The sequence below is a fragment of the Aptenodytes forsteri genome, unplaced genomic scaffold, assembly GCF_000699145.1.
Source record: "Aptenodytes forsteri isolate BGI_AS27 unplaced genomic scaffold, ASM69914v1 Scaffold349, whole genome shotgun sequence".
NCBI classification, from domain to species: domain Eukaryota; kingdom Metazoa; phylum Chordata; class Aves; order Sphenisciformes; family Spheniscidae; genus Aptenodytes; species Aptenodytes forsteri.
Genome location: NW_008794452.1, coordinates 3,078,160 through 3,100,286, shown reverse-complemented (window position 1 = coordinate 3,100,286; position 22,127 = coordinate 3,078,160). Strand labels below are relative to the sequence as shown.

Sequence of the window (22,127 nt, the reverse complement as noted above, 5' to 3'; positions counted from 1 at the left end):
GCAGTTCTTGGCCCCGGCAATTTAGGAAGGATGTGAAGGTCCTTGAATGCGTCCAGAGGAGGGCAACAAAGCTGGTGAAAGGGCTGGAAGGAATGTCCTATGAGGAGTGGCTAAGGACTTTCAGCTTGTCTAGTTTGGAGAAAAGGAGGCTGAGGGGCAACGTCATTGCTCTCTCCAGCTTCCTGAGGAAGGGGAGAGGGAGGTGCCGAGCTCTTCTCCCTGCTATCCAGTGATAGGATGTGTGGGAATGGTTCAAAGCCGCGCCAGGGGAGATTTAGACTGGACGTTAGGAAGCATTTCTTTACCGACGGGTGGTCAAACACTGGAACAGGCTTCCTAGAGAGGTGGTTGATGCCCCAAGCCTGTCAGTGTTTAAGAGGCATTCGGACAATGCCCTTAATAACACACTTTAACTTTTGGTCAGCCTTGAAGTGCTCAGGCAGTTGGACTAGATGATTGTTGTAGGTCCCTTCCAACTGAAAATATTTTGTTCTGTTCTATTATGTTACATATGCTCCAAAAAATCTGAGCAAAATATATACCAAGGAAGCCATTAGGTGTTTTTTTTTTTACTGTACTATTACATAGAATAATTACCAACTAATTAGTTGGAAAAAAAATGTATTTTACCAAAAATACCGTGAAAGCAAATTGAAATCTCAAGGGAATTTAATGTATTTTTAACCTCAGGTGGAGCACACCACTGAACAGTGGGCCATTGCGAACTGATACATGTAGATGTTATGGGCCACATCTGCTAATAGAAATTTAGCAGCTATGTTAAAATCAGTAAACTGTGGCAATTACTCTGCTTGGAGGTCTGACTGTTATTACTTTGTATGACAGAGAAATAGGAGTTTGTCAATAAAATATTAAAAAGGGGAAATAGATAATGGCCATTCCACCATTTTAAGCAGCAGACCTCATTTACCCATCTCAGCCCGTATCCAGTCTTCATGTGGTCCTGTGGTATGGCACAGTTCATTGAGCATTCATGACTAGTTATTTTCTGTCTTTTAACTTTTTGAAGTCATCTTTTACCCTTTCCCCCCCCATTTGGAATTGGATTTCTTATTTGTGAAAGTAAGCTTCCTCCCTTTTCTCTTTTAAACCTTAAATTTTACAGTCTCTCAGACTCATCTGGATGTTTGCACCCGATTTCATTCCCTTCTCTGTTTCTTATGTTGCCTCTACCTGTATTAAAATACTACACTGAAAAACTGTGAATGTTTTAGAAACAAGCTCTTAAAAGTTAGTAAATAGCACTGTTGAGGTTCTCTGCAAACTTCATGCACTGTATCTAAGTAATGTGTCATTATATGATCCTTAGTGTATATTTATCAAGCAGGGGTGTTTCTTCATGATATCTCAGTAATTAACAATAGTAAATCTTCTTGCACTGCATTAAATAAGTACACCTTAATATGCATACTGCCTGCATATATATGCATACTAATATGTTAGTATTTCCTTAAAAGAAAACAAAAGTTTAAACCAAATCAATGAGTAGATTATGGTTTTTATTTAGGGTAAGAGAAAATTTTAGAGTTTGGATGATTAAAATGGTTCTGAATAGTTTACTGGGTGTCAGATCAACATATAAATTAAGGCAAATAAACTTATATAAATGAATTAGAGTATCATTTATGTGATCACTGTTTTCAAAAGTGATTTTTCTATATGAATCGAGGATCTATGACCAATTATGTGCAAAATCTATTCAATTGTGTAAGTCTGTTTTTTACATTACGTTACGTATTGCAAGTCCCGTTCTAAACTTTCAAGCGGTAATAACTCCTACAACAAATTAACAGTAATGTGCTGCATTAATGAAGAAATATGTGCAATGACCGTTGGATGTTTTTTCATCTATTTCTCAGGATTTACACTATCTACTTAGAATTAAAGTGTCATTTCTGTATATATCAATTTGTATTTAAATTTATCATTCTTGTAAGGACCTTACTTGTTACTCGTAGCAGCAGGTATTCCATAGTGTAATCTGTGCATAACAAGATATCTTTGCTTTTAAAAAAAGTTGTTTGGTAGCAGTGTTTACAAACTTGAATCTTGTATAATACTTGCTTCTATTTCCTTCATGTCCAGTAACAGTTCAGTAGTTCAAGCACAGTGGTACTCTATCAGTACTGTTTCCTGTGCAGACCAGGATTAACTTCAAATAATTCCCATTGCTCATTGGTCTGACCTGTTCTTAGAAACATCCACAGCTGGAAACTCCCTGGTGTCTTCAAGCAATCTTTTCCACTCCTTCATTACTTTTAGAAAATTCTTCCTAAAATCTACCCCACGTGTCTCCTTATGGCAGCTTAAAGCACTTCGTCTGGTCCATCAAGGATGTGGAGAACAGGCTATCTCCTCCTCCTTGTTTCTTGTATACTTGAAGAGTGTTTCTTTTCATATCATGCTCATGTTTGTTGTGATCCTTTTCTTCAGCTGGTTTACCTCCTTTTGGAATTGCAGTGCCCAACACTAGATACAGTACTTCCAGTGGAGGCCTCAGCTCCAAGTTGAGTAGAAGGCTTATTTCATACGGCTTGCTGACTGTGCTCCTGCAGATACTTAGAACAATCTGGTTGCCTTTATTTTCAAGAATGTGACATTGCTGCTTCCTGTTTAGCCTGTGATCCACTGTAATTCTTAATGCTTTTCTGTAGAGCTCCTGCTTAGCCACTTACTTCCCATCTCTTACTTGTACAGTTGATTTTTCCTGCCTAAATTCAGTACTTTGCATTTGTTCCTACTGTGCTATCTTCCTTTCTTTCTCAGTCTGTTTGTCATGATTATGTTACATTTTAACACTGGCTTTATAATCGCAGTGTCTCTCAAGAATTAGGTATTACCTATAGATTTAATAAGCCCACTCTCTTCCATTTTACAAAGTTTTTATGAAAATATTGGGCTTAGTGCAGATGCCTGTTGAATTCTACTTGATAAATCCTGTTGTTTTGACAGACAAATTTTGGTAACTATTTTGGAGTATATTTTTTTTAACCAATTATGTACAAACATTATCATAGGTTCATCTAGAACCTATTTCTCTAGCTTACTTAAAAGGAGATCATGTGAAAGCGTACAAAACCTTCTGCTTCTTTATCCACAAAGAGGTGTTATCCCATCAAAGAAGTAAGTTTGTTTTGCTATGACTTATTCTTGATAAATCCATGTTTGCTGTTACTCAGCTAGTTTTCTTTCAAGTTTTCCTCTTTTAGCAGCAAGTGTCATTAAAGCACATTGTGTATTCTCTCTGTATAAAGATGAGCACTGATGAAGAGGCTGCTCTATATGGCTTTTGCCATTTCATAGAAGCATAAGCTCTGCTTCATGTTGTATACTGTTCAATTTAAAATACAGGTTCACCCAGTTCACAGGACAGACCTCTGTCTGAGGTCTGTCTGTCAAGACAGGTTGTTCCCCTGCCTTACATTTTGTGAGTTGCAGATTAATGTAAAGGAACAAACTACTATTCATGTCAGAGACTTAGACTTTGAAGTGCTTAGTTTATTCATGAAAGCAGTATAGCTTCATCCTTGCTGTCCCACAGCCCTGGTTTGTGGAGACAAGAGAACATACTCACCAGGGCCCTATTCTCACCACAGCTTTTGGGGAACAGTAATTTAGAATGAAAGACCTCAGTGAAGTTGGTGCAGTTATGCACATGCATGCAGGTTGGAATTCGTGTGCCTTACAAACCCTTCCTCTATTGAGATACCTTGGCCATCACATCAACTACATTTTGTAATTCCCAAAGCTGCGTTAGTTTATCAGAGAAGTTTGTTCTCATTGCCAAAATTAAACTTTTTCAGGAGATTTGAAACCAGATCTAGTTCTAATACTTAACTGAATGTGAAAGGGTTTTACTGAAATTATTCGTGTACCTGAGCAGTTTCCACAAAAACGTAAAATTATGGGTAGGCAGCACCAATGACAAACCAAATGAATTTCATTAATACTTTTCTAACAAGTATTTATCAAAGGCATTTTTTTCTTTTCATGAAAAAAAGTCTGTATTCTGTTCTGTTCTAGTAAGAAAGACTTTTTTTTAAATTCATTGCCATGGGATAAAAATATTGCTGATCAGCTCCAGTTACTGATTGAATTTAGGCTGTTTATGGTTAATTCCTATTTAGATTCATTAGTTCTCACTGTTCACTTACTGTTCAAGTCAGATAATACTGGAGATCTCTGAAAGACCAATTTCACCCCATGCAACCAAGCAAGATTTTATTGAGTTACAATCTGCTTTTTATGTACCTTAGTTAAAAATAAGGGAAGTGGGGTTTTATGGTCCCAAGATGAGCAGTGAGCACCTGCAAAATTCCCTAGTTGTTTAAGCAAATGCACTCTGATTTATTGCAGCTAGAATAATCAGAGTATTAGAAAATGTGACCTATGAGAAAATACTGAATGGGTTAGTCTTAATTAGCCTAGTGAATATAGCAACAGAAGGGGAGAGAGAAGGGAAAGATATGATAGCCATTTTCAAGTATATAAAATGTTGCACAAGAAAGGAGAAAATCTGTGTTACATGTTCATAATGGATACAAATTGAATAAGCTCTGACTACATGGCGGAAGATTCAGTTTAGACATTAGGAAAAACAAATTTCATAAGTAAGTTTTTGTTAAATTTTCATAGGTATTAAGGATCTTGTGTCTGTCTTTGTGTCATTTTTATCTATGGCAGTCTGTGTTTGTAAATGACAGAGTTAATGTTGAATATCTCCCCTTCCATTTCACTGGCCAGCAGAGGCTGTTAGATGCATATTGTGAAAAAATATGTAAGGGGAAAATATTGATCTGAATAAATTTCTCATTTGATGTGTTAGAGGGGAATATTCCTTGCTGCCTTGTTTCACATAACTTTGTCATGAAACCTTCCCAAATTAAAGAAATCATTTCACATACAAAACCAAGAATTTTCCATGGACTGTTAAATGCATTAGTAATAACAGACAGTGTACATATAACTAAAAAGCTGTTGTTGTATGATTCTCTTTGGCAACTATAAAAATTATAACAAAATCATGTAATAAATAATTTGTTTGGAAACAAGACCTGAAATAGTGTTTTTTGAGGGGTGGTTGGAGGGTGTGTGTGTTTAATTCCACTTCACTTGGGGAGCCTACTTAGTAATAAAGGCTATCAGCCTCTTAAAGCAGAATCAAATTACTGATTTGTGACATGAGGGCTGGTTTGCACAATGATGTGCTTAATGGGTTATTTAGTTCCACATCAACTGGCACTGATCACTCAGTTGAACAGTTATTGGTTATTGAATGACTAAATGTGGGTGGATGCATGTTCTGGGCATCAGAAGCCTCTTGATAATTAAAAGCAGGAATGAAAGTAATGGATATAGGATTCATGGCTAGGGTGGTTTTATTTTAACTGTCTTACTGTCTGGGAGGAACATCTGCTAAAACTGAGAAGTTTACATTTCAACAATAAGTCATAGGTGGGAGTGTGTGGGAAGGAGGACGGTAGTACCTGTGCAGTGGTACCTGTGCATTCAGAAGTGGGCTATGCATTAGATTCTGTATTTTTACAATTATGCACAATTTTTTGATTGACAGGCTTATTCTGTGTACCTTTTTTTAAGATGATATATTTTACTTGCAGGTCAGATAGTAGAGAGGGTAGGTTGAGACTGAAGAGACTTGAGCAAATTTGAGATTGTAGATAATAATTTCATCTACTCCAGTTTGAGAAATGTACTTCTCATTGGCAGCCTTTTGCTAAGGGATATATTCATCTATCCAAGGGAATTTTTTTTTAGTGTGATCATTTAGCATCATTTAGCATAATTCATTTAACAGAAACAGATGGATTTGGCATGTTAGAGAAAAATCTTTGATGCAGGGGCTGCCATTGCTCAGGCTTTATTCATCTGATAAACCTACATTTCTTATGGAATTCTGAATTGTCTGTTTTGTCTCTTGTTTATTCTCCTTTCTGAGCACTGAAATGTCTTTTTAAGACAATCAAATTTTGAGGTAATCACTGCACCTTTTTTACCTTTAACATACTGATGTTTTCCAAAAGCAGTTTCCGTTTTATCTGCATTTCATAGGACAGTCTGCCTTGAAACAATTTTTTTATTTTGGCTTTGGGAATGAGGCTTTGGGATATACTCTCCTTCTCCACAAAAAAATTGAATCTTCTAGGGAGGAAAGGGAGTTTCTGCGGGAAGGCAGGCTGTATCATGTGTTTTCAAAGCATAATTTCAAATCTCTTGTTCACAGAAGTGGATTTATCTTACCACACCTCACTACTCCCTATCACAAGGAAGAATCATTGTGGAAAGTTCACCATTAGGTGAGATTAAAATACAAACTAAATGTTAAAAAAACACCACAAAAAAGCAAACAAGCATGAAAGATGAGGAAGGAAACAAAGGCTTTTGTTGAAAGTACCTGGAACCTGTGACTGGATCTAGTTAAGTGGATCTTCATTGTAATCATCCCCTCTGCTTTGGAGGTTTCCCTGCCTTCCTTGGGACTCCTCAGTCCCATGCACAGGGTGTTAATCAGCTGTGTCTTGGAGACCTCTCAGGATGGAGACTACTCAACCTCTCTGGGCAGCCTTCTTCACTGTTGGGCTGTCCTCATGGGGAAAAAGGTTTTCCTTATGGCTAGGCTGAACCTCTCTTGTTCCAACTTTTACCTATTGCCTTTCATCCTCCCACCATGCACCGCTTTGTGGAATCTAGCTCCATCTTCTTGATGATCTCCTCATAGGTTTTGGCGGGCTGCTGTTAGATGCCCTGAAGCCACCTCCTCTCTAGGCAGAACAAGCTCAGTTCCCTCAGCCTCTCTTTGTAAGACAAGTGTCTTACATCCAGCCACCAACTATCTTGATGGTCCTCTGCTGACCTTGCTGCAGTTAATCAAGTGTCTTTTGTGTATTGGGTGGGGGCCAAAACTGGATGCAGCATTCTGGGTGCTGTCTAATAAGAGTCAAGTAAAGGCGGATAGTTACTTCCCTCAATTTGCTCACTCTGCTGTGGTTCATACAGCCCAGGATGCTGTTGGCGTTCCTTGCTGCCAGGGCACACTGCTGTCTCATGCCCAGCTTGCTGTGTGCCAAGACCCCCAGGTCCTTTTCAGCTGATCAGCTCCCCAGCCAGGCAGCCCCAGCTTGTTTTGTTTGTAGCAAGGGGTTCTCACTTCACAGCTGCCAGACTTTGCATTTATCCTTGGTGATTTTTATAAGATTCCTGTCAGCCCATTCCTACAGCATGCTTAAATCTCTCTGGATGGCAGCCCTGCCCTTAAGTGTGACGACCAGTCCCCCGATCCGGTGTCATCTCTAAACTTGCTGAGTGTGCACTCTATCACCTCCTCCAGACCCTTGGTAAAGATGTCATACAGAACTGGTCTCAGAATAGACTTCTGTGGTACTCCTCTTGTTCCCAGCCACCAGGTAGGGTACAAACCATGAACCATTGCCCTCTGAGTCTGATCATCTGACCAGTTTTTATCCATCTAGTTGTTCAACCATCCAAAGTCTAATATCCCAACTTGGTCACAGAAACTGGGAGATGGTGTGAAGAGCCTTTCTAAATGTTAGCCACCATTCTTCCCTCATCCAGAAATGTGGGAGAAGGTAATCAGGTTGATGAGGCATGATTTACCCTTGGGAGATCCATGCTGACTATTCATAGTCACCACTGTCCTTTATGTGCCTGGAAGTGTGTTCCAAGAGGAGTCAGTCCATGATCTTCCCAGGGACTGAAGAGAGGCTGAGCAACCTGTACTTTCCCAGTTTGTTCATCTGTCCTTTTTTGAAAATGGGAACCATTATGAATTTTTGAAGAGTCAAAATGCAAAGCATCTGGTTGCTTTTGGAGCTAGCCAGTCCTACAGTAATGACATTTGAGACTACTTTTAATATATACAGATGTGATTGATAGAGAAAACAAATTCTATTCTCTTTTAATTTTCAAATGTTGGTGTAATGTTTAGAAATTTCATCTGTCCTTTTTTGAAAATGGGAACCATTATGAATTTTTGAAGAGTCAAAATGCAAAGCATCTGGTTGCTTTTGGAGCTAGCCAGTCCTACAGTAATGACATTTGAGACTACTTTTAATATATACAGATGTGATTGATAGAGAAAACAAATTCTATTCTCTTTTAATTTTCAAATGTTGGTGTAATGTTTAGAAATAAAGTCTTCTGTTTCACACACAACTATAAAATTGGTAGGCCTTATATAATTTACTTTATAAAGATTACTGGCAAAAGTGAGAACAACAGCTCAACTGGCTTTTCACTATCTTTTTCAAACAACTTAAGAAGTATTTCCATTATAAACGAAATGTCTTAATTAGCTTCCCACTAGATGGAGCAAGTGTATGTCAACCCAGCAGAGGAAACAGAGAATACATTTTAGATCAGCAGAACAACAAATCACTTGTATTAAAAACCACTATTCTGTTCCTGTTAATTATTAATTTTCTGAGTTTAAAATGGAAGCTTCTAAGCCATGTGGTGAAGTTTCCTACTTAATAAGCATAAGCAAAGGATACACTTTGCGTGGAGCTGTGTGTCAGTTGTCATGGTTTTCATGGAGTGAAGACAAGGACTTTGGTTACAACAGAGGTGTGTGATTGTAATAGTTATGTTTGTTCATATTTTCTGTTGTTGTTATTTGGGATTTTAAATTCTTTTTTAAAATGTCATACCAAAAAAGTGCTTCCGTGAAATGAAATAACTGGAAAAAAGTAAACAAGTTTTCAGGTTCCCAAGTGAGTCCTCAGGTACCTGATGAAGAATTTGTACTTCTGAAACCTTAGCTTCTTTTCTTATCACGCTGTTTCCTTTTATAAAAACTTCTACCTCATCTATAAATCTTATCTTCCTTGTATCTTTTGACCCTTTTGGTTACAATACCATTACTAGTTGTGATTATCAAGCAACTTTCAAGTTTCCCCCAACTTTTTAGATTTAAAAAGTGTTCAGTGCTTTTACAACAGCATAACTAGGTCAGTATTTTCAGGAGTAAAACTCTCTTCGAATTGTTGTAGGCATTATGCAAGAGTGGCATACCTACAAAGTACCATTAGTGCTTCAAGAGGTACAACCAAGCTTCAAGGAAGGAAGGAATGAAAACAGGGCTGAAACACAGGTTTCCAGCAAAAGAGGTGTAACTTAGCATAGAAAATAGGTGCTAAAACTCTCTGTGCCAACATACTCAGCTGTGACAACTTAGCTTTTACTTTAAAAGGATTTTCAGAAGGCAGTTCTCAAAAATTTCACTTTAAACTTTTCAATTACACTCCTCTGCTCACATCCTTCCTATCTCCTGGGCCATTTATTGAGAAGACTGTTATCCTAATATATGCTCAGTCAGAACTGAAAACACAGGAATTGTCACATGGAGTCAGGCTATTGATCTGTCTAGCTGTTTCCAGTGGTGATTAATCTTAACTTTTTTGTCTTAATCTCCTGGAGCAGAATGTTGTAAGTTGGCTTATTGTTAAACAAGCAAACAAAACCTCCTAGCATCCAGTAGTAATAAGGTAACTTTTGCCCCATACTATGAGTTCATGGCATTTATTATTTTTAAAACCTCAACTCTTTACCATATAACATAATCTCTTTTTTATTGAAAATACTTGAATCTTTCAGTTTTGAAGGTCATAATTTATTCTCATTGTTAATTAAACTGTTTGGTCATCACCAAAGCTTATGTTCTCACCACTAATCTTACCAACCTCAATGATTCTATGATTCTATGATTCTAATCTTACCTGAAATTACAGCTTAAATATATAAAAAAAATCTTTTGCACAATTTTCTCTGTTAATAACAAGAACTGTTTATCATCTACATTTGAAAATGAACTATCTGTAATGTGTACAGGCTATGGCAGGATAATGATTTTACCATTACTTGATGACAAATTCCTTGCCAGCAGTTGGTGACAATACTGCTATCAAAGACAGAGTTCTGATCTCTGGTTTAATTAATCATTTGTTAGCTTTTTATTCACAATATCCCAAATAATGTGGTATGCAAAAGATGTCATTTTAAGGGAAGTGCCAAGAATAGATTTCAAGAATAGACGTATGATCATTTTTAATGATAAATGGGGGGATTATATTTGCCATAGCATTGAGATGTCACAATACTGACATATTAAGAACATAGGATTTTAATTTGCTCTTTATAATGTAGGTTTTTATTGTTTTCAAAATAACACTCAAAATAATTGCTTTTAGCAAAAACCTAAAAAGTGCTTTTAGTGAATAGATAGCAACAATTATATGAAGTTCTTACTAAATTAGTCAGGAAAAATAAATAATGCTTGTAATTTCTTGTTCTCCCTCTAGTGCATCAAAACTCTTTCTCTGGCAGCCTGTCATCTGGCAGAATTAAGTGTGGGATAACGGTGGTATTGTGACTAATACACAAAAATATCAGACACTAGCTAAATATTTGCAGAGGGCCCATTTGTGACACATTTACCGTAGTTTGTTACACTGAATGACATGCTGCTTGACATGATGAAATTTTTGAAATACAGGCATTAGTCAGATGTCCAGAGTAGAACAAATAATCTCTTTAAACCCATTCTGTTTTCAGTGAAGAACATAATAGACAAATTCTGATCCTCCTAGAGTGCTTACAAGCTTTTCTGTTGCTGCTGTGGTATTTACATACCACAAATAACTCTGTATTTGCAGTGGTATAATAAAGACATCACTCATCAACTTAGCTCTTGTTAAGGTGTTAGTCTGCACTGCATTTTAGTATTCATTTGAGAAAAAGAATGACTGATAGGGGGTGTTGAAACCAAGGTAAGATAACTCGTAAGAGTATATAATGACAGTTTAAAGGTCAGCATTTAATTGAATGTTAGATAAAGGAGATAGCTTCCTTCCTTCACATCATGGTGCCTCTTTGTCCATTTACATTGTATATCTTGAGATTTTAGAGTTGGCTCTGCATTATTTTTTAACAGCTGAGACCCTTTATTTGCAGGATTGGTGATTTCATGTGTGCATGTGACCTTTAAAAATGAATGATCTAGATAAAGTTGTTTAGATAACCACTTTTGAGGAGAGTTTGCATAAAAAACTTTGTGTTGGAGAAAATGCTGTGAAACCTAGTCAAACACATTGTTCTACAAAGCTTGGATTAAAAAGCAAATAAGCCAAAGAGCACATTTGCACCCAGTTTGGAAAGACTGGCAGAGATCTAAAGACTAAGGCCAGGCCTTGGTTTTATTAATTATTCTTTTTGAAATCCTAGTAGAAAAGCAAATTAAAAGGTTTGTCATCAGAGAGTTTTTTTCATTTCATAGATGAAAAGATAATTCATAGTCTGAAGTCACCCGTGTGCAATAGTAATGACTTGCTATTGCGGCTTGAAGTTGAATACCAGGAAGGTGTAAAATTCATCAATACTAGACTTGGCTATAAATATGATTTCGAGTCCTCAGCCTGAGTCTTCAGTAGCAAAACCATCGAGAATGCAGATCCATTACAAGTATTGAAATATGGAAAGGGATACACACTACTTGTGTAACTTGTCAGCGGTAGTAACGTAACTATAGTCTTAAATGTGTAGGGACATACTTGAATGCATTTTTGTTGGGGTCAACAAAGGCTTTTCACAAATGACCAAAGTCTCTCCTAGAATCCTGGGCCAGGAGGCTGGTGCAGGCGTCCTGTCCTGTCTCTCACCTCCGCTCTTTCAGCCAGCTGTTACATAACCTTGTTTGTAGACTGCTCAGGCTTCAACTTATAATTGATTTCTCCCCTACCCCAGCACCCCTAGGGGAGACCATTCAAGAGTTCTGCTCCTATGACTGCTGGAAACCTTTTTCTACATTTTCCTGTTTAAATTTATTTCCAAGCTCTTTTTACCACTGTGCTTCACGCATGAGTTTGTAGGTTGTTGCTGGCCAGAGCCTTGCACAGGACTTCAGTTTACTTCAACATTCTTCCTTACATTTACTGGAAATTCCATACTTTGTACGTCTTAATAGTGAATTTGCCATTTATGTCTAGTTTTCATCCTGTTGCTGACTATGTACACCCAACCCTTTTCCTCTTCTGTCACTTGCAGTTGCTGAGACTCCAGTTTATGTCAGAGGTTATGTACTTTTTATGTCAGAGCCCTAAATACTCAAGCTTAAACAATACTTTCAAGTTCCTTCCATTCTTCTTATTCCAGTCCTCAAGCTCTGCTGTTCTGCCTGTGCAAAATTTCTGTTTATGGATGATAGCACCCTTTTGTGTTACAAGCCCTGGTAGTCCATACTAGTTCAAACATGCAATAACGTTTTCTTACTGTAGCATTCAAAGTGAGTGTAGAATTCAAAACTAGCAGAGAGTTGCATTATGTTCAGTTTTCCCAGTATGGAATATCCATGTATTCACACATGGAATATTCATATAAGCAGATACATGTGCGTCTCAGGTATTTAATAAATAGTGGATCATGAAAGCAATATGAAAAATCACAAATCTTACATTGAATTACGTAAAACAGCTTCCAAGGAGAGAAAACAATTGAGTAACTACTCTATCGTTCTCATTATTATGGTGTTGGGTTTTTTTTCAAGTTTTGATGCTTTGTGTCTGAAAATGACTATGGTTTATGGTTCATGATTTAAGATTTGATAAATCAAGAGCTTCTTTCTGCTTGAAACTTTGTCCTTAGTCTTTAATAACTGGATAGGTTTTTTTTCTGAATTCTGTAGTACCAACAGTTCAAAACCTGGCAGATCTGGACTTTGGAGAAAATTACTTAGGAAGAACTCAATGGGAGTGCACTCTTCTGGCTAGGAAAATGGGCTTTCCAGAAGAAACTCATCCCGGCCACAAATAAATTTTACTAACCCGAAAAGGGCATATGCATTATTAAAAAAAAAAAAAAAAGTTTTCTGACAACATTTGGGCCAAGAGGGGCTCAGAGATGAGCCCGCTTGCACTTAGACTCTGACCCAGTGTTCTGCATATGAGTAAAGAATTGGAGAGTGAATCCCTGTGCCAGTGCAGCTGGAAAGCGATCTCTGTTCTACAACTTGCGGTTTTGAAAGTGCCAAATCAGATTAATAGATTCATGTTTTTGTCTATGGAAAAGCTTACCTGAGACTGTCATTTAGAGATGTCTTACACTAGTGTCATTTTCCTGTCCTCTTTGCTCTCTAAGGTTTCTACATTTAGGCTGGTAATATTTATGTAGCTCGACTTTACAGAAAAATAGTATCAATACAATTGTACAAAATTCTCCCAATGCCTCCTAAAATAATCTTTTTGTAAATACATGCAATTTGTTTTGGGGTGGTGATGGTATAAAGCTCTTACTGACATGACCTAAAATTCACTTATGAATAATGTGACTGTCTCAAAATTATTAACCATTCTGCCCTGTCACAACATCTTGTATTCTGTGTTTTATAGAAGAAAAAAAACTATATTGGAAATGTGGGATTGTCAAACATTCCCAAGTATGTGTTCACCCAGGAAGGAATGGTGCCCTGCTAGTGTGAATCCAACTTTATGATCATTGGGGGAAAAAAAGTGTAACTAATGTTTAGAAAAACCTAAGAATCACAATATATTTCTGTGTGTAGTAACCAGGTATCTTGTAGCTTTAGAAAGAAAGTGTTTGCTTTTTTCTATAAACCTCTCACAGAATCAAGGCTATTACCTGCCTGGGGACCCTGGTCAGTGTAATCCTGAGAAGCTAAAGTTACTCCGTTCTAATACGCTTTCTGCTATTGGTCCACTAATAAGACTGTCTGTAAGTGTTTCAATTAAAGTGAGTTTGTGATAGTTTTTTTATTTCATGGCTATCCGCCCACAACAAAATCTGACTTTCCTTCCACACTGCAGGTTTTCAAACAACTTTTGCATGGTAACAGCTTTTGGCTACTGTGGAATTCTTACTACGTCTAATTCCAGGACTAAAGCTGAGAGACTTCATCACACTGTTAGTCTTTGCCTGAAAGTAAAATGTTCCTTTTCACTGCTTTACCAGTGTAGCATTATGCTCATCTTTGCCCCAAAAATTGATTGCCTGTCTGTTTTCTTGAGGAAGTCTAGGTGTATTTTTCACCACCAGCATTATATTTCTGCCAGCTTGTGCACCAGCTTTGAGTTCTTTTATTTCTTACATTGTTATCTCATAGAAATTATTGTTATTTTGTTCAGTGAGTGATATTTACTTGTGTGCTCTTGAAGTAATGGAGTGCTATTTAAACCTTGTTGCAAGACTGATGTTGAAGTCTAGTGGTTTATATACCACCCTCTGGCCACAGAGGCACTTTCCCAAATGATACGAATATACACAGGTGGATTTATTCAGTTTAATATAGTGCCATTACCATGCTATGGACCCAGAAATAAAATAACAGAACCCTACAGTGTTCCTCTCAACAGATCTTATTTATATATAACTTGACAGTAAAAATAAGAAGGTGAGAACATACAACAATTATTTTTAAAAATTACATTTGATATGATTGAAAATTGGGTAAAAGTAATGACCAGGTTTTTTTCTGCCTGTCTTTGTAGGGGTATCTGATAGTCCTTCTGTTGTCATGTTTCTCCTGGCACGTCAGGCTTTTGAGATACTAAGAACGTCAGGATTTCCCTCTAATTGGAACTCTAGATGTCAAGCTGGTATTGGATCATTCAGTAGTAGATCTGTCGCCAGTTATATATTGAGTCTGGTTCTATATATTTTTTGGTTCTTTAAAATGTGAATCTACTTGATAAAGGAAAATTTTTTGAGTGCCCTATTGCATCGGCAGAACTAATACTATTTTTTAAATAGTTCATAATCCCAAAAGTTTTGTGTGCTTCATTGTGCAGTTTTTTGTTAATATGAGTAAACTTGCTTTTAATGTTTTATTTAGTGTCCTTTATATAGCCATGTTCATTATGCTTTTTTTACTAAGTTATTTATGATAAAATTCAGAACTCCTCCATGAAGACTTTTATTTTTATGATATGTTGGTACATGGGAAGGAGGAAATAGATGTGAAGACCTGGATCGTATAGAAAATTGCTCTTGTCATAAGTTAAACAATGTTTTTTGATGGAGTTGCACATGTATGGTTGAAGAAATTAGTACCCAAAACCTATGTTAGCAAAACAGATTCTTTCAGCTGTGGGTACATTACAGTACATACAGTATACACACTAAAAGTCATTGACTGGCCCAAATCACTCATGTTTTGGAGTTTATAAAGAAAAAAGTAAAAAAAAATCAATGGAGAGGAAGAGAGAAGAGAATTCGGAAAGCATTATTAAGAGAGGAGGCTAAAAATAGAATTTACGTTTTTTCCCAAGATATATAATGTTTGAAGGATAATAGTGTAAGGGTTGTGAAAGGCTTATGTGCTGAATAAAGTGTAACTGCAGTTACCTAATGCTATTGGGATTAACTTTGCTTTGTTGTGAAGATGGCTTGATACCATTAATTGAGATCTGTAAGAACTACGTCTTCCTATCCACCTACAGGCAAAAACCAGACAGCCCTAAGAACATCACGACAGTAGAAAAGGATAGCAAATTATCATAATGCAAATGTGTATTTTCATGTAATAAACTGGTGTTGCTTAAATGGCAGTTGAGGTGACTAGAAGGAACGCAGTGGCATATGAAATAATGCCATGTATACAAATAGCAAATTAGGGCCACTTAATTTTTCCTGTAGTGCAGGAACTTGTGCTGCTTGATAGAACTGATATGTGACACATTCAAAACTGGGGAAGAGGTGTTCTTTCTCTCCCAGAGTGCATAGCTGACTTGGAGCACTCTTTGATGTCAGTGTAGCAACAAAAATCAGCAGGATTCTGAAGCCTCTTACTCCCACTGACAAAATATTAGACCCTTTCGAGGACCTACTAGATCTACTGTGTCTAACATGGAGATGGGAGAGTGGTCATATGAGTATTTCTGGACCATGAAGAGAAGTAGTAGAAAAACTTGCAAAAAAAGTAGAAAAATCTTTTGGTTCTAAAAACGTAGGCATCCATTCTGGTCATGTAAAGGTTTCTTGTAAGACACCTTTGCTAGCAGCAATAACACCATATTTAAATACAAAATAATTTCCTTGAGTACCAACTTTAAAAGTCAGTGCTTTAGTTAAAGCATGGCTATTCTGAACTAGTTCAGAGCTGTCTGACACAATTTCATTTTAGTTAGCATTTAGTAACCAGTGCATTGCTAGAACAGGACTCGTTTTTGTTTGTCAGACATTATCTTGGACCAAATTATAATATATGTTTGACATTAATACCAAAGTTGCTAACCATAAAAGAGAATAACCTATTTCTGCATTTTTTTTCCCAGACACCTGAGGAGCTAGAAGATGTATCTGACCTTGAAGAAGACCATGATGCACGTAGTCGTACAAGTATTCAGACTGAAGGGAAAACTGACAGGGTATGTATTACACCAGTTTATTTAAAAAGCAGTTTGATGAGAGGGAAAAATGCTACTATATTATGGTTCCTATGAAGCCACTTAAAGTCATGGATGAATCATTAAAATCTTGTTCAACTCTTAATAGATTTCTGAAAATGTGCAGAAGGTATAAAACGATGTGTATGACTCGAGACAGAAAAAGACAGTGTAATTAAGTTGTAAATACTTGGTGACGATGTAGAATCATAGAATATATCAAGTTGGAAGGGACCCATAAGGATCATCAAGTCCAACTCTCTGCTCCTTGCAGGACTACCTAAATCTAAACCATATGACTAAGAGCGCCATCCAGGCGCTCTTTGAACTCTGACAGGCTTGGTGCCATGACCACTTCCCTGGGGAGCCTGTTCCAGTGATTGATGTAAATTAGAAAAATTCTTATATTTACTGAATGAAGTTCTAGCAGGTTACAGTTTCATAAACGTGACTTGGTCTAATAGAAGCTGGGTTAATAAGGAATTTTTTATATCTGGGTCTTACTGAAGCCTGTGTTGTGCATTAACCAAAAATAACCTTTACATACGAGAAAGTTGACATGCACAGAAGAGAAAGGGGTGTGTCTGGAATCTTAGCCACTGCAGTGTGTGAGTTACAGGCTTTTCCTGCTGTGTTCATGTGTGAACCTATTCTACAGTTTATTGCTTAACTAGTGAATTCACGGGGAAGTATGAAAAACTTAATAGAGTACTTGACAATTTCTGTATTTCTGGAAGTTCTGAATCTGGTTTTGCTGTTGTGTCATCGTTTAACCTGAGGACTTCACTACATTACTGGTTATTGTTTATTGTTTACATGCGAACACTTTCAAGACCCTGAAAACATTTTTGAGATAGCAAAAGGTTTCTTGGTACAAAATTGATGTATTTAGCAAACATTGTCTTCTCTGTGTTTCTATTTTAAATAAAGTTTCAGCAAAACTGTACTCTATTCACAACTTTCTGAAGTGGAAAGATCCATGGGGCCAGAAATGCCTATTTCATTACTTGTTTGCTCAATACCTAGAGCAGTAACAGATCTCTCGCACTTGATTGATTCTAGTATTATTCCCATAATGGAAATTATGAATGATAGAACTAGTTGGGAAAAAGCAAAACTTTCTAGTATAAAATGAATTATGTCAAGAAAATGGCATTTTAATTCACATTTGTTTTTCGGCAAGCACTTTTTTTTTATTCACCAAACACCAATATTTTCTTTATTAAGACCCTAAATACTAATGCGAAACTATTAACCAAAATGAACACTGTTCACTTGTGCTGCATATGTGTATATCAATTACATGTTAATTAACTGTCATTTGACTCTTAAAACATTGTGAGAAATGTAACAACTATGCGAAAGATCACCTCATACAATCTTATTACTTAGTAAACGTAATTGGCAATTAAAATATACTAACTGCCCTTTTCAATTAAAATTACTCTTTGTAAATGTTAGCACATTTTCTCCACGTTACAGGCTAAAATTTCTATTGTAGTTAAGAAAGGCAAGGTTTTCCTTCAAAACGTTATCCATATAAGATGCTATGAATTTGTTTTGAACAGGTACAGATGGTGTGCTTGCATATTTTCATAAATATCCCATAATGAATGCACTTGAAGGTTTTCTCTCACTGGGAAAACATTAGTAGTAGTTTGTAGATGTTTACTATCCTAATGTAGTAACAAAAGATCCACTAAAGCTTTAAAAGATCACATTTTCACACATCGTCTTCCACTTCTCAGATAAACCAGAATACTTCTTTAAAAAGAGCTTCTTTGAAAAGAAAACCATAAGTAACACATACTTCCAGATGTCTACACAAAGCAAGAAGTAAATGCTGAGGACTGTTGGTGGTAGGGAGCTGGCTATCAAGAATCAGAGGCATAGGTTATTGCTGTGGAGAGATAACTCTGGGATATGCTTTTCCTTGTACTACACACAATATATTATAATCTGCACTGTCAGTGAATTTGGTGGAGAGGTGGAAGGGATAGTTATTTATAGATAAACTATGGTTAATACAGCTGAAAAAACAATGTTTTAACAGTATAGGATGTACATTTCTATTTTTTCTTCCATTTCTCCCCAAAATAATGCAATTACTGTAAATGTTCCTTTTTGGGGGATCTAGATAGCAGTCATTACTTAAAGCTTGATTCTATATCTTTACTTGGGAACAGTTTTCTGATTATGGTATCAGGGCCATAAATGGCACATTACCCAAAAAATTAATAGAAAATTATAGCTTTGACTAAATTACATACCCTCTTAACCTAAATCAACATGTTGACAGAAAACTTCACGTACTTTTTTTTTTTTAAAACAAATGTTTGAACAAATCTATTTGCTGCTGCAGCAAACGTGAACAATGATTTAAGGCCTCTTTGTCTGGACTGCTATTTGATACTGATATTTGAAGATTTATACCTAGAACCTATTTAGCAGTACGAAGAATCTGTATAGGGAAGATGATAGATTTTAAGGTTTAGACAAGGATTGTCTTTTGTTTTGTCCTCTGCAGCAGATTTCCTGTGCTATTGTGAGGCTTTTGCGTGCAGTGGTAACACCAAGAATGACTGTGTTCCAGAAGTGGTATGGCAAGATTGCAGAGTAACTTTTTCTCCTCCTTGAGTTCTTTCTCTTGGGCATTTCCACTACAGTAATTCAATTTTATTTTTACATACCTGTCTTGATACTAGTTCTGCATAACAGCACTCTTGATTCCTCTTGCTTTGTCAGGAGTGTTGTATTTTCTCCTACGTCACATCTCTCACTGCTCCAACAGTGAATTAGTGCCTGTGAAAGCACCTTTTTTGTTTCTCTTTTTATCACAACATAAAAAACATATCACAGCATGCAAAACGAGATGCAATATGCCACTTATAACAAAGGCTACATCTTAACTAGCAAATTTCATTTTTCTTATGTAGGAAAAAATCATATATTATTAATTAGAACTTCTTCAGAATCTATCTCTATATATAGAGAGAGTATAGGTTAGTGGTGAGATGACAAGATGAGATTTGATCTTGTCTTTATGTTCTGACTCTGCAAGTATATAGGTAATCTTGGAAATGTTACTTCATTGATCTTTCCCTCAGATATATTAATCTTAAAGATATGGAATTAATAGTGCTTATGGCACCGTCCCACACCATGGGATGCAGGTTAACTTGGGCAATGTGCTGTGAGATCTCTCAGTGATTAAACTGGATAGCAATACTGATTATTATTTGTAGGGCAGTTTTATACCCCTGAAGAAGATCCTTAGGACCAAATCGTTAGCTACCATAAAAACAGGTACTGCTGGTGGATCCAAGGACTAATGCAGTTTTCTCAGCTGAAAGTTAGATCTTCCTCTGGTTGTTGTGTCTTAATTTGTGTAGTTACTCTGCAAGCTTATCGCACAATAGTTTTGCCTGAGGAAATTTATGGCATCGTGATCGGTGTAATTCCACTGAGGTAGTTAGTGGCTTATTATCATATGATTTTGTGTTGAGGAGAAGCTCAAGTAAGTATTTGCCCAGTTAATTTTAGACTTAGAAGACAATGTACGTTCTGATGATAGGAGAAAATTTAAGTGTTTAAAGTTACTAAATTAGTGAAGAGAACAGCTTAGCTTAATTTTAAAGTTATTGCTAAAGGTTAGCTGTTCATATTGAAGAAGAGGTGAAATGTTTTAGCTCATACATTATCCACTTACAGATGACAAGAGCAGAAATGCTTTCAGGCAACCACCCATCCACATTTTTTCTCAGAGTTCTGCAGACTGTTTTGTGAATAGATAGACAAAAACGTCTAAGATCTTCTTTTATACAGATTTGTTGCATGCTATGTTTGCACAACAATTCAGGACTGATGAAGAGTTGACTCAGTGTGTATTACATTGTGAATGAGAAAATCCAGGCTGAATTACTTTATTGTTTTATTTGTATTACATCTTAAATACAGCAATCATTAATATATGTCTAAAAATATATTTAGCCTTGAAAAGATGGCCATATAAAAGTCTTATGAAACTAAGAATAGAGAGAATAGATATAAAAGCAAACACCAAGAACACCTATTGATACTTGCATGAAACAATACTTAGAAGGGAAGTTAATTTGCCATCAAATGAATCAGCTATTCTTACTCAAGTAACAAGTACCTTACATCTAAGTTCCTACGTTCATATAAATGCTGGCATACATTAACAGGAAGCATGTGCTATTTTGTTAATAAAAAGCCAAGTTTAAAATATTTTGTAGATTTAATTTTTATCAAAGCCACACAGAAGCTTGAAATCCTGATGATAAGAATTCAAGCATAATGCAAATAACTACTGTAATTTTGAGTAGGTTCTACTAATAATAATTTTGACACTTAATAAATGGCAAAGGATTCCCTGTCAGGAGTCATGATCTATAAAAAGTATTTAATTTCCTTGCTAGTTCTAAAGTTACCCCAATTTCAGTAAGGGGAAGAGATGAAATTAATGGAGGACTCAAGGTTGTAGCAGTATTATATTATATATTATTACAAGTAGGACTGGAAAGAACCCCAAGAAGTAGGCTAATCCAGCCATTTGTCCCAAGGTAGAATAATAAATACTTCTTCCTGACATGTACATGTATAAGAGCAATCACATTGCTGTCTCTATTTAGCTCACTACTGGAATTGATTGTTTATTGGAAAGTTTTTTCTTTATACCTCATATGTTGCAATTAAGCATGTTAGTCTTATCTGCAATGGACACAGAGGATCTGAGCTTTCCTTTTTGTATATATAATTTTTTTTTGTACTTGTAGATCCTTATTCCATGTCCTCTCTGTTTTCTAAACTCCAGATAAAGTAACTCCAGTACCCTTTATTTATCCTTTAAGATAGTGCTTTCAGTATGTCTTTTTGCTCTGTTTTTCTCTCCTCTGGATGCTCTTCAGCTGGTTAATAACTTCTTGGGTTCATGAAAGGCAGGTCCTGCTTGACCAACCTGATCTCCTTCTATGACCAGGTGACCCGCCTAGTGGATGAGGGAAAGGCTGTGGATGTGGTCTACCTGGACTTCAGCAAGGCCTTTGACACTGTCTCCAACAGCATTCTCCTAGAGAAGCTGGCGGCTCACGGCTTAGACAGGTGGACTCTGCGCTGGGTCAAAAACTGGCTGGACGGCCGGGCCCAGAGAGTTGTGGTGAATGGAGTTACATCCAGTTGGCGGCCGGTCACGAGCGGTGTTCCCCAGGGCTCAGCACTGGGGTCGGTCTTGCTTAATATCTTTATCGATGATCTGGACGAGGCGATTGAGTGCACCCTCAGGAAGTTTGCAGACAACACCAAGTTGGGCAGGAGTGTTGATCTGCTCGAGGGTAGGAAGGCCCTGCAGAGGGACCTGGACAGGCTGGATCAATGGGCCAAGGCCAACTGTATGAGGTTCAACAAGGACAAGTGCCGGGTCCTGCACTTTGGCCACAACAACCCCATGCAGCGCTACAGGCTTGGGGAAGACTGGCTGGAAAGCTGCCCAGCAGAGAAGGACCTGGGGGTGTTGGTCGACAGCCGGCTGAACATGAGCCGGCAGCGTACCCAGGCGGCCAAGAAGGCCAATGGCATCCTGGCCTGGATCAGAAATAGTGTGGCCAGCAGGAGTAGGGAAGTGATCGTGCCCCTGTACTCGGCACCGGTGAGGCCGCACCT

General features: G+C 37.1%; 1 protein-coding gene across 2 annotated transcripts in view; it reads left to right on the top strand.

Annotated features, from left to right (window-relative positions):
• Window positions 1-22,127, top strand: part of CTNNA3 (catenin alpha 3) — a 596,807-nt gene that overhangs the window by 496,850 nt on the left and 77,830 nt on the right. For both annotated transcript variants that reach the window (XM_009290520.1, XM_019474931.1), the window contains one exon: window positions 16,338-16,430. In XM_009290520.1, coding sequence (XP_009288795.1) covers window positions 16,338-16,430 — 93 coding nt within the window. The remainder of the gene's footprint in view (window positions 1-16,337; window positions 16,431-22,127) is intronic.